Source organism: Cyprinus carpio, chromosome A10 (genome assembly GCF_018340385.1).
Source record: "Cyprinus carpio isolate SPL01 chromosome A10, ASM1834038v1, whole genome shotgun sequence".
NCBI classification, from domain to species: Eukaryota; Metazoa; Chordata; class Actinopteri; order Cypriniformes; family Cyprinidae; genus Cyprinus; species Cyprinus carpio.
Genome location: NC_056581.1, coordinates 12,600,499 through 12,613,590, shown reverse-complemented (window position 1 = coordinate 12,613,590; position 13,092 = coordinate 12,600,499). Strand labels below are relative to the sequence as shown.

Genomic DNA, 13,092 nt, shown 5'->3' with positions numbered 1-13,092 from the left:
TATTATTCTTTATATTATTGATTAATATGCTATATATAACCATGTAAATTACAGCACTTATAACATTTTATTAAAAAAAAACTTTCTTTCATAAAAGACCAAAGTCAGAGTCTTTGATTTCAGTCATGCTGTGATCCCACTCCTTCTCTCTTACACTCGTGCTATGTTTAAAATCAAGGTAAATTTCGGTTCAAAACACATCCAAAAAAACTGTCAATTTTTTCTGTGTATTTTCCTTCAGATTCGCTCTAGAAATCCAAATGAGATCATCTTTGGACTGAATGATGGCTACTATGCAGCTGAGTTTGATCAGAAGGTATTGTTCAAACCCTTGGAATGAGCTCCAAAATAAATTCCAGGCCATCTTCAAACCTTGTCATCTATCAGAGCTCGAATTCACTCAGATCTCTTGGGTTTTTCAAACTATAGAATTCTTCATATGGTAAGAAGAGACTCTTTGTGAAGCTCATGGACTGTTTTCTTTCCCACAGGAAAGTTCTGAGAGGAAGAAGAACAGTTTGCTTCAGGTGGACCAGAGCTCTGTCAGAAACTCCTACAGTGTTTTCTCTTTACTGAGGTGAGACAGGCTCTATTTAAAGGGAACTTGGGATGGAAAACAGGACATTTTGGCTTTATTTTACTTTTACATTCACAATGCAAAGCTTCTTTCAAAATTATGATTTTAGATGAACTTAAGGGGAACAATAGAATAAAAATACTAGAAAATGTATCACGATATAGAACTAGAAATAAGATCTATTTTCATTAATAATACATCTGCCATGTTTTGACTGTATTAACACAGGGCCGGTTATTGCGAAAGAATAGGAATTTTATTCCTGTAGGAACAGCATTTGCTCTTAACATATGTTAAGCTCCAATGAAACTCCCTCAGTTGCTTTCCAGAATTTTATTATCCTCCCATATGAGACCCAAAAGCAGTTCTCATCATCAAAGTCAAGAAACGTCCCTTCCTTGTCCACCAGATAGCGCTCTGTGCGTTTTTTTTTTTTTCCAAATTGGAACCCTGCTGCAGGGTGGCGTCTTATTCTTCAGCCAAAAATGACTGATGTTTTTGCAGTCTTGGAAAACCGTAATCCTTGGATAAAAGACCTGATGGATGAAGAGCACAGGAAATCAAGGAAGAAACATTAGTCCACCTTGTCACGGTGTTGGCAGACCCTTCCAAACCCAGTAAGGTTGAGCGTTGGCTTCATGTTCTGCTGTAGCTTCACTAGATGGCAGCAGCTCTCTTCTAAACCAAATATGTTTTGAGAAAGGAGGCCCTTTGGAGAGAGTGTTAAGTAACTATGACACACTTCCCATATTTAGATTTATCTTTGTGGACACACATCTGCAGTATTACAACATCAACATTATATATTTAAAGAAACAATCTTTGATCCCACAGATGTTGTTAAGAAGCACACAAGCTGTAAACGCTCCAAAAGTGCTCCAAAGTGTCTCGTTTTCCAGACCTTCATTCATACGCTCCTCAGCGGCCATATGCATATTTTCTGGTGTGAAATGTAGGGCAGCCCATCAGAGCTGTGCTGTAGTAGGGTGATATAGAGCTTGCTGGAGGACACTGCTCTCTAAGTGTGATGGTGTTTGTGAGTCTCTTGGTAGTTTTGATTATGAGTGTGTGCAATATCTTGGCCTCGGCCTGAGGTGGGCCCATGTCTTGGCCTTGATTTGGAAATCTCACGCATAGGTCACATATTTGTACGCACACAACAACTGACAGAAACATGTACTCCAGCCGTCTTTGTAAATTTTATGGATTTTTGGGAGGATATCTGTGATAAAAATGAATAATGGCAGAAAAAAAAGTTTGGTGCCTGGATGGGAATTGCAAAGAATGTAACGTTTCCAATTCTTCTTCATGATTCCAGTTCCTTAACAATTCTTTTAGTATTTTTATGGATAGATAAACATGTAAATATTTGAATCTGACTACACTGACTGCGCCGTATGTTTTCGATTCACATAAAAGAATGGTTTCATAAGTGTCATTCATTTGGGAGTCAGACTACACTGGCTGCGCTTTATGCTTTTGATTCACTTCACAGAACAGACTCAACAGTTATTCGTTTGGGAATCAGACTATACTGATTGTGCAATATGTCTCTGATTCACTAAAAACAACTGACTCATAAGAGGCATTATGTAATTGGACTACACTTGTCTGTTTTGTAATCAGTGCAGATTGTTTTTAACATTTCCATACAAGTTGATTTGCGTGTGTTTGTGTTTTGGCGGTATTCTGTTTGCTTGTAAGACAGACAGAAAGAAATACACTGTGTATAAAGTCTGTAAACTCTTTTTCTTGTCGTGTTCTGTGTTGAATGGGCGGATGGCGGCGGTTGTTATCAGCATTGAGAAAACATTTGTTTTTGATTGACAGTGCTGTGTTTTCAGCGATTAACTCAACCGGACAAACTTTAAGTATTAAAAAGCCAGAAAGGAAAAGAGGAAAAACAAAAACTCAAAGTAGTTAGTCTTCTAATAAAATTAATCATTAATCAAAATAACAATGTTTCCTCTACACGTGCGATTTATGCTACTCTAGGGCAGGCAGCCCGTCCGTCATGCTATAACAGGCCGCTCTTGGGAAAAAAGTGGTGATTCGGTGATCTAAATCAGTCTTGCTTGTCAAAACACTGTTGTAAGGAGTGTTTTCTTTTACGTGTGTTTTATGATTGTGTGTTAGTTAGTGGGCCAAAGCAGCTTTGTGTCTGTGGAAAAGGTGTTTGCTTTCTGCAGCCTCACTGATTTCTTTGGTTCCTGGTTCCTTCCTGTACTTTCTTATACAGGAAATGTTCTCAGCTAGGCTTAAGCAAGCCAAAGAAAATTCCTGTGTGTATGAATTCAACTTTTTATCTCCCATCACCCCTCACAGCTGCTTCACACTGGGAATAATCAACACTTGCTTTCAAAATTCTTTTTGAGTGCGAAGAACTGTCATAACTAGACTTGTGTTCTTTGTAACATGACTAAATCTAGTATACTACATCCAATTTTTCGGATGCTCTCCATCAGATTCTACCTTGAAGTGACTGCTCACTCAAAAATGAAATTTTATGCAGTTTTTTTTTTTCTTCTGTGGAACACGTTGGATGAACTGTTTCTTTAAGATGTCCACACCAATTTTTTTTTTCCCTTTTTGAAGATTTGCAGTTTGATTTCCCTCACTTTAATAAATAAAGTAGCAAGTGTAGAACAGAGGTGGTGTTGTATGGCAAAGTTCAGTGAGTAGAGTGTGACCCTGTGGTTGCCGCGGCGATAAGCCCTTCCTGCTTTTAGCGCCTTTCAACAGGTCGAGGGATCTTGCACTCCACCGCTGTAGGGCATGGTTCTGGACCGGATTATTGGGTAAGACTTTAACAGCTGGGTTTACGCTAGCCCCCCAAAACCCTAAAGCAACAACCTTAAGGGCCAGTAATGCCTGCCATAGCTCATGGAATAACAAACTTGGCCTTAATCTCCACATCGCCCGGCTGAAAATGGATGCTGGTGTTTTGGTCTCTCAGGGCTTTGTGGGAGGCTGTGGTAATAATAGTGTAGAGAAGGCATGAGGGGGATACTGGAGCCCCGCTTCTAGAGAAGCTTTAATAAAGGGATCAAGTGCATCAGTCAGTAAGTTTTTATTTTTTGTAAAAAAATTAATACTTTTATTCCACAAGAATGCATTAAACAGATAAAAAGTGACAGTAAAGACATTTGTAACAAAAGATTTCTATTTCAAATAAATGCTGTTCTTTTTACCTTTATAAAAGAATACTGAAAACCATGTATCTTGGTTTCCACCAAAATATTAAACGGCACAGCTATTTTCAACGTTAAATACAATGACAAATGTTTCTTGAACAGCAAATCAGCATATTAGAATGATTTCTGAAGGATCATGTGACACTGGCTGGAGTAATGATGCTGAAAATTCAGCTTTGGAATCACAGGAATAAAGTACATTTTAAAATATATTCAAATAAAAAAAGTGTTATTTTAAATTGTAACAATATTTCACAATGTTACTGTATTTTGATAAAATAAATGCAGCCTTGGTAAACATAAGACACTTAGGTCAAACATAAAAAGATCTTACAGACCCAAATATGATACTCTAATAGGCATGAATATGCATAGCACACATAACTGGGTGTGTGTGTGTGTCTATATATATACGAAATGTTTGTGTGTGTATATATGAAAGTACATTTTTTTTTCAACTTTTTTCTATAAAACTTTGTGTATTTGTAATTGATAGTGTAGAAATTACACACTGCAGCTTCAGCTTTTAGCTTTCAGTATTTTATCCTTTTATGAATGGTGTGAATCTGTACTTTGTTGAGAAAATGTTCCATCCACAATAGTCTTAGCTCACTTACTGTACTTTTGCGCTCTTATTGGTTTTGAATGCTGTTTATATAGACAGCTGTCTACATAGGCAGTACAGTGAGTTCCCTTCTTTTAGAAACCCCTCCCTTTCTATATTTAATTTTTGACCTTCAGTGTAAAGTGTCAAGTCTTATCACCTTGGGTTCATTTAAACTGCGTTTGTTCAGGATTCCATGTGTTCCATACGTCTTTGGCATGTGTCATAGAGTCATTTGTGTTCTTAATGTGTTTCCCCGATCTGTAGGGCTGGATGGCCATAATGTTTTAATTAGGGCTTTCAAATGATTAATCACGATTAATCACATCCAAAATAAAAGTTTTGTTTACATAATATATGTGTTTATACTGTGTATATTTATTATGCATATATAAATACACACACATGCATGTATATATTTAAGAAGAATATGTTATGTTTATATATTAAATATATTTATATATAATATAAAATATAAGAATATAAATATATAGGTATATACATGTAAATATTTTCTAAATATATAATTTATGTGTGTGTATTTATATATACATAATAAATATACCCTGTACACATACATATATTATGTAAACAAAACTTTTATTTTGGATGTGATTAATCGTGATTAATCATTTGACAGCCCTAGTTTTAATACAAATTTATATAACGCTCATAATGGAGCGCAGTCCGGAAGCTGTAATAATCTAACTTAGGACCAGAGTATGTGAGCAGAGTGGAGTGGGAGTGGAGCGTTAAACATCATTAGCTAGCTTAACAGGATGTGTATCACCCATATCAGGAAGAAGGTGAAGGTTATAATGACAGCGATGGATGAGTGCATGAGGTTATATCTTAAGCTTGTTTGTTTGTAGCATGTGGATTCTCAAAATTGATTGGGTGGATTCAAGTTTTAAACAGTTTATTGTACATATAGTTACTCTTCGCTGTAAACTAATGAGCTGCTTCATTGCTGCACACACGCACAGCACACAAGCTCACACATAACGTACAGATCGCGCCCACATAGAAACATTAAGGAGTGCAGAAAATTAGCTACTTTTTATGTTCATGTTAGTTTTTTGTTAAATAATAGGTCATTCAACATATTACACTGAATACCTAAAAGTTTATGCATAAAAGAACACGGATTGTATTTTTATATATTTTTATAGCTTTAAGTAAAATGTAATGGACACAAATTTGTACCGTTTTTGTTACCAACAAGCAAAGCGCACACCTACAGACCTAAATTTACCAATGCGCTCTACATTTTCATGTTATTGAGCAAAAATGAGCACAGAAGATGCTCAGGGCAAGGTGTCAAAGGATTGACCGTCTCTCGGCAAAGACCAGGCAAGAATGTCAGAGCCCAAAATATTTCCATGCGGCACAATCTTATCTGTCCCTTCAGTACTGGAGACAATGGCGAGTTCTGAGGTGTGTGGAGATGGAGGCGTGTGTTGACATTCCCCTGGTCTGAGCAGCAGGTAGGGGTCCACTGTAAATAGTTGCGTGTTTGTTTTCTTTTCCGTTCAGGCTCACATCCCTTCAAGTTGTTTGCGCTCTAGATTTTTCCGTGTCGTGTCACTTGTTCATTGTACAACAAAAGTGTTTTGTTTCTTTTTTGTGAAGGATATTTGGACGCAGGTTAACAGATGTGGCGTGTTTTTGTAAGCACAACCCTATATGTCTGATTCCTTTGCGAAGGCTGCATACGTTACCTTTGATATATATACTGTAAGTGTAATTATTAGCCTACGGTGAAAAACGTATCGACCAGTGACACGTTGGGTATAATCATATCAGTGCAGTGAGTGCATTAATGTTGAAGCATTAGTTTAGACTGGATCTAAATGTTATTTAAAGTAAATTATGCGTGATGTTCAAGCAGATCTGTGGCTTTGGCAGTAGTGTGTTTGACTGTGTGTGTGACCCGTATCTCCAGGATGGAAAGAGGACGTAAAGGAATGGCAAAAACATCAGAACACTGGCCGTCACCTGATATAAAGGCATTCATTAGCATTTATACAAACATTAAAAGAGACAGAATTTTTTTTCATCCCTTCATTTTGTAGATACCAACGAGACAGACTGGATTTCATTTCCTTTCTTTGTTTTTTCCACACACACTCATACACACACAAAGTAATCCGTGGAATGTTTCATGGAAGCAGTTGCATAAAACTGGAAGGTGAAATGGTTTGAAGGCTATTCTATGAAATGTGTGCAAAGGTGATACTGTTCAGTGGTTCTGTCAGATACGGTACATTGTACTTTCTCAATAAAAAAATAAATATTAATGAAATAAAATGGTCAGATTGAATAAATCTGTAAAATTGATTAGAGAAAAAAATGATTATTATTATTATTATTATTATTATTATAAAACAGAAGAAATATCAAGTAAAATAGTAACATTTATAAGATAAAAGCTTTTATTTCTATTTTGTTAATTGAAATGTCCATGTTTGCAAATACAGTTGTATACATACTATATATATATATAAAACAACTAATAAAAATTACAAAAGCACATAACACAATTGCTAAAACTTAAACTAAAATTAAAATGAAAACCGAAAAAAAAAAAAAATGCTAATTCAATATTAATAATATAATAGTGTTATTAATACACAAAAACACTGCTACAACTAGTAGAAGTTGGAAAAGACAAATGTCTATATTAACATAGTGAAAGTTATCATCTGATCGTATACATAAAGGAAATATTAAAGAAATTACTTTAAAAAGTCATTTCTTACGCTTACTGCGTGTACAGGAGGTTTTGTAGGACAAGTCATGAGATGAGAAGACAAATGGGGAAAAATGGCAGTAAGAAATGAAGAACAGAATATTTAATGTGTGTTTATATCTTTTAGTGGGCTGTGCAGGATCTTCATCTTAACCAGCGGCAAACAATGTCACGATTGAGCAGCAAAATGTGATTGGGTTTGACATGCTCCAGTCTCTCCAAGCAATTTCAGGATATTTCATGAGGTGGCCATCAAACCCTCTCAGAGCGCATCTTTGTTCTTCTCATCTAGCATCTGTCTTTATTTTCAGCCTGGTTTTACAATGCTGCGCTGCTGTCTTGCAAACAAACACTAGTCTAGATTTATTTGGTTATCACTGAACGGTAAATACATAAACACACCAAGAGGTAAATTTGGGAGAAAAGGAAAGTTAAAACGAAAGAGAGAACCCTGTTTACAATAACACATCTCTGTTCTTGTTCCAGCAACTCTGGAATGAAGTAATTTGCATTTCAGGTCAAGAAGTTAATGCTTTTCTATGTTTATTATTATTATTTTTTTCATTCAGTCCTCCTTGTTGTGGTTTTAATGCCTCTATTGTGTTCCTTGTGGTTGCCAGGGTGTTGCTGTGCAGTTGCTATGGTGTTCAGAGTGGTAGTTAGCACATTTCTATCCATTTGCTAAATGTCTTTTGGGAATGGTTGACAGAGTGTTGCTGAGGGGTAGTTAGTGTGTTGCTAGGGCATTGCTATGTAGTTGCTAAGCTGTTCCAAGGGGTGGCTGGCATTTTTCTAGGGCATTGCTGTGCTGTTGTTAAGGTATTTTGTGTAGTGTGTTTCTAGGGCTGTTGCTCTGTGGTTGCTAATATGTTCTGAATGCTACTTAGAGCACTACTACTAATAAACAACGTGCTGCGTTTGCTAGGGTGTTCTAGATGGTTGCCAGTATATAGGGTGATTGCATTATATTGCAGTATGTAGGGTGTTTTGAGTTGTTGCTAGGGTAAAAATCGATAGTTTGATTGCATAGAAGAGTAATTGCCCACTTTTCCTGAATAAGTGATTAAATGTTTGATTCTAATACTGTTTTTCATACTAATTTTCATAGTGTGCAGAAACTTAATACTTTGTTAAAATCACTAACACTGTTGAAATGTGTAAAAAGTATAGTAACAGTTACGATTGACTTAGTAAACGCAACCTCGTAGTCGTAACCTGTAACTGGGTCACTGCACCCAGTTTCACTGCAATGGTAATCGCAAAATCATTGCCTAAGTTTTTACTACTTGATTCGCTGGAAGAGAAATCTGTTGTGCTTGAGGTGTTTGTGTTTTTATACTAGAGTGTGTTTGATGTCTGAGGTGACTTGCCTGTTGCCGGGTAACCTCCTGTACCCTTCTCTGATTGGCTGGGGGCGATAGGTGTTGACTGGTAGACGGGTTGAGGGCTGATAAGAGTGCAGACATGCGTGAAATCCGATTGGGCGATAACTGCCGCTCACCTGGGGGAAGTGGCCTATCAGGTTTCTTCATCTCAGTCATGGCGACGATAAAGCTGTCAAATCAGCTTTGACTTGACTTATCGACATGCCATATCACCCAGCATATAACAAGAGACACGGCTGATAAAAAAAAATAATATTTTTCCTGTCACTGTGTGAACTTGTTACAGGGTAGATTTTAAAGGCCCGGTGATTTATGACCTGGTCAGCTCATGCAGAGTGCTGCTGGGAAAAGTGCAAGATGAGAAAAGGGGAGGCCCCAAATATGAGCGAGTGTGGTGTAGGTTTTCCGATCTCAAGCTTCACTAAAAGAGGTACAGTATGTAGAAGAATATGTGGATTTATTGAAATCGTAGTTGTGCGTTATATAGTTTTGGTGGGCAACCACCAGAAATTATCACCATAGTTGTGTGTAGACTATAATAAAACTTTACTTTTCTGAAACTTTATTCAGTTTCACAAGGGTTTGTTAAAAGTAGATCACTTTTGTATGATCTTTGCTTGTTGTGTCAGGTCAGCTGTACTTCTGATGTAGATGTAGAGCATTTTAGCATGTTTGAAGGTCTAGTTTTGGACCCGTGTGTCTGCATTGTTTCACTGTGCTGATATTGGCACTTAACCTTTGTCAACAAACTGTTTGAATTCTCTAAAGCTAGTCATAGGAGAATCTTGATGGTCTGGATCAGAAGCTGGCCATTTCTCAGTTCTCTCTCGGACCTCTAATTGGATTGCTGCAATTCGATGATTGTTAACAAATGATGTGTGAGAAAATGAAGTCATCAGCCTAAGAGCTTTGGGAAGAAAACAGTGGTAGAAAATAGTAAAGCCGTGTCACAAAGTACTCATAGCCCCCCACGATGGATTCAGACAGGCCCCAGAGATGGGAAGATACATTGCAAGGTTTTTGTCAGCATGTGGAAGGAAAATCTCTCCCTGTTGAACTCAATGTGGTGTTTGCAGTTTTCCCAGGATTGGTGTAGTTGCGGCATATTCCAGCAGGGGCAAAATAGGCTAGCCTTGACTCCTTTGTTGAAACCTGCAGTCATCTACATTGCACAACAGCTGTAGTTTGTGTGCTAATTAGCATCTGCTTCATGTCTAGTTTGATTTTAAACCCGGCCATGTGCACTTATGATTCTCCTTGCGGGACTCCAGTGTAAATGTCCTAATCCTACTGTTCAAAAACAAAGAGAAAGAAAGAGCGAGTGAGGAGAGTGTGAAAAAGTAAATTGTACACCATCCCTGAAAGGTTGTGTGGCCGATCTCCCAGCCGCCATTCATGAAAGTCTCTTGAGTGGGAATACGCTAGCAAGAACCGCAAATGGCAGCTTGATATCCAAATATAGATATTTAAACCATTTGCTCAGCCAATCAGAGAACAGGAGTTTATTAATGTAAAAGCAGTGTACAAAATTAATGAAAGAAGTTAAGGCTTTTGTGTATGTGCGTTTTACTGTGCAATGATCATATGTATATGGATTCTTTTACTTTCAAACAGGCCTGGAGATTTTTTTCTTTCATTTTCTTTCCCATGAGGCTTAGTGGTGCTGAAAGCTCATATGAGTGCAATCAAGCCCTGATTGATAGTTCCTGTAGTTCACAGATTGTTGTCTTATGCTGCTGTTATTTTTCGGAGAGAAAACCAGAATGTGCAAACAAGCTTAAAAAAACATTCTTCTTTACAGTAAATGTGGCATTTTGTGCCCCTAGTGTCACAAAAATGGAATTGCGTTCTGTTTGGTGACTTTTGGTGACAGGTTTCCTAAACATGTCTACTGGGCCCTATCATACACCCGGCGTAAGGCTCGGCACAAGTGTTTTTGCTAGTTTCAGCCTGACGCAGTTCTCATTTTCCTGTCCTGTGCCACTTTGTTTAAATGGCAAATGCATTTGCGCCCATGGGTGTGCTGGTCTAAAAAAGAGGTGTGTTCAGGTGTTTTGTTGGCACGTTGCTAATTTTGAGGAACTGAAAATAGACTGTATCATAGACCAACTCAAACCTGGTCTAAAGTCTGGCGCAACATTTTTTTTTTATTTAAATAGTGCAAAGATACGCTTTGATTATTCCACACACAGGGACGCGCAGCAGCACACAAACATTTTTACAAAGGAAAAATTACCTTCCGCCATGTTAATAGCGAACCCGCCATGGGACGAGCGCAACTGGCTTTTAAAGGGGATGGGAGATGAGACTCTGATTGGTTTATTGCACGTTACGCCCAAAAAAACACCCATTACTCATTAAGATAATAGGGACAACCCATTTAGACCATTCGCCCAGGCGCACCGACCGGTTTCCCGTCGTTAAACTAGCAAAAGTGGATTTGCACATGCCCTGAGTGCACCTGCGCCGTGCGCTTTAGATCATGCGCTTAGATCATTTAAAATAGGGCCCACTGTCTGCAAATGGTTGGACAAATAGATAAACTAAATTTATATGTCTTTATTTCTGGGACTGTATTAAAATCCATTAAAGCACTAATTCCTAAATTTGCTTTGACAGAATATTTATACCCTCTTGTCTTGGAATGGCCTTCAGGTGAATCAAAATTTTCACCATACCACTGTGATTAAACAATGGGTATTGAAACCATTTGGTGTGGTTGTAAAACCAGATGAGTCAGAAAATGAGGCACCAAATGAGAACCATGGTGCAAACAACAGGCACAAAGATGCGACCCATCTGCGGTGTTATTAATCTCTTAACAATCCTGTTATTTATAAAAGTTTATCTTAACAAGCCCATTGCCTTTGGGAAATAAACAAACAATACAAAAACAATGCCTGACCTTCCTTTGGTCCAGCGGTCCTGTCATGAGTTTTCAGTTTATGTGTTCTCTAATTACTGCCAATATAAATCTGAAATCGGTCACCATGTGAAATCATCTCCTCTTCACATGCGGCTGTTTCCATTACATCTGAGTGTGGTTGTTTACATAAGTCTGCTGTCGTCCTTCATTTGATTGACCTAATTCCATTTATTTGAGTCAAGATCCAAACACTGATTGTGTTTCAGTTAGGTTTTGTTATACAAATGCTCAAAACATTTCATATTCAAAGAAAATAATTCCCCTAGAAATTATTCAGTCTGCCTTTTTTGTCTTTGTAGTATTCTTATTAGGCTCACAGCTCTGATAAAACATCAATTTTTTTTTTTTGTTTCTGTTATGGAGGAGACTCAGTCTGAGTACTTTTTTACAATGTTCTGTCTGCATTCATGTCATGAAATCATTCAGTTCCAGCACTTGGAACCAATTCTTCCTCAGATTCTCAACCGTAACAGTGATGCATCCTGTGTGTGTTTCCTCCACAGGCTGCACACGGCCCAGAGAGCCATTAAGCAGACTCAAGTGACTGTTCAGAAGATCGGGAAGGAAATTGAAGAGAAACTAAGGACAACAGCGTCCTGCACAGAAAAGGTGAGAGCCAACAAATCAAACTAGTGGGATTTCTTGGGTTGTCTAGGTCTGCTTGTGTGCTCTTATTCATTCAGGATTATTTTTATATTCTGTATGCGTTCTCTAACTTCATAAATCCTATCTGGCCTGTTGGGTTTTCTTTTCCTTTGCACCTGGTACAAAGCACTGATGGTAAGTCTCTGTAAAGCACCTCTGCAAGTATAAAAGGCTAAATTTACAGTTGCTGTATGCTTGACAGAATTTTATAGCAGATTGTCAAACTTAATTTAAAATACAATACTTCACTCTGTAGTGGAGATATAGTCTTTCCAGGCTCACAGAATTACTCTTTCATGAGGGATGGCAGTATAGACCTGGTATCTAGCAGTGTAACAGACAAGCATTTCACTTTAGTCAATGTCCTAGAAAGTACTATTGGAAAACATTACAAATTAAAACTACATACTATTAGCTGGCGCTTGTATTATCAAAAGAAATCATTATACATAGATTTTCTTTGCAAAGAAATTTGAGTGGGTAAAAAACATTCCTAGTACAGGGAATGTTTTTACCGATTTAAAGCTTGCAACCAATATTTCGAGCTGTTGCAGTGTTGTTTTTTGCTAGTTTAGTATGCTGGTGCTAGTACCTTCAGTTTGAGACAGGAAGTCTGGGTACCCAGTCACTCAACACAAACAGCAGCAGTATGGTAAATGGCCTTAGCGTTGTGTATCTTGTGCTACACCGATCCTCATAAATTCGTCATTAGGTCCTCGGATGGTTCTTGTATCCCGTGTTTTGATGGATTTAGAGATTTCCTGAATCCCACTGCTTTATGCCTCCTCTACATATCACTGTGCAATGTTTGTGTTTCCACACTCACTATATTCTACTGAAGAATTAAAAGTAAAAGGAATACATATTTAGGATTTTTCAAGGCAGGCAGCAGCTGCAAAAACGCAGTCGTCCGGGGAGGATTTCAAGTCGTGTTTGTAGTTCATGAACACTTAAAAAGTCCCTCGTCTTTCAGTAGGCTGCAAATGCCCAGACATCTTCCACTCAGAAT

General features: G+C 37.7%; 1 protein-coding gene across 1 annotated transcript in view; it reads left to right on the top strand.

Moving 5' to 3' along the window:
• Window positions 1–13,092, top strand: part of LOC109068521 (UV radiation resistance-associated gene protein-like) — an 88,045-nt gene that overhangs the window by 8,300 nt on the left and 66,653 nt on the right. Inside the window, 3 exon segments of the mRNA XM_042765253.1 lie at window positions 242–316; window positions 492–577; window positions 11,942–12,047. Of these exon segments, the coding sequence (XP_042621187.1) occupies window positions 242–316; window positions 492–577; window positions 11,942–12,047 (267 nt within the window).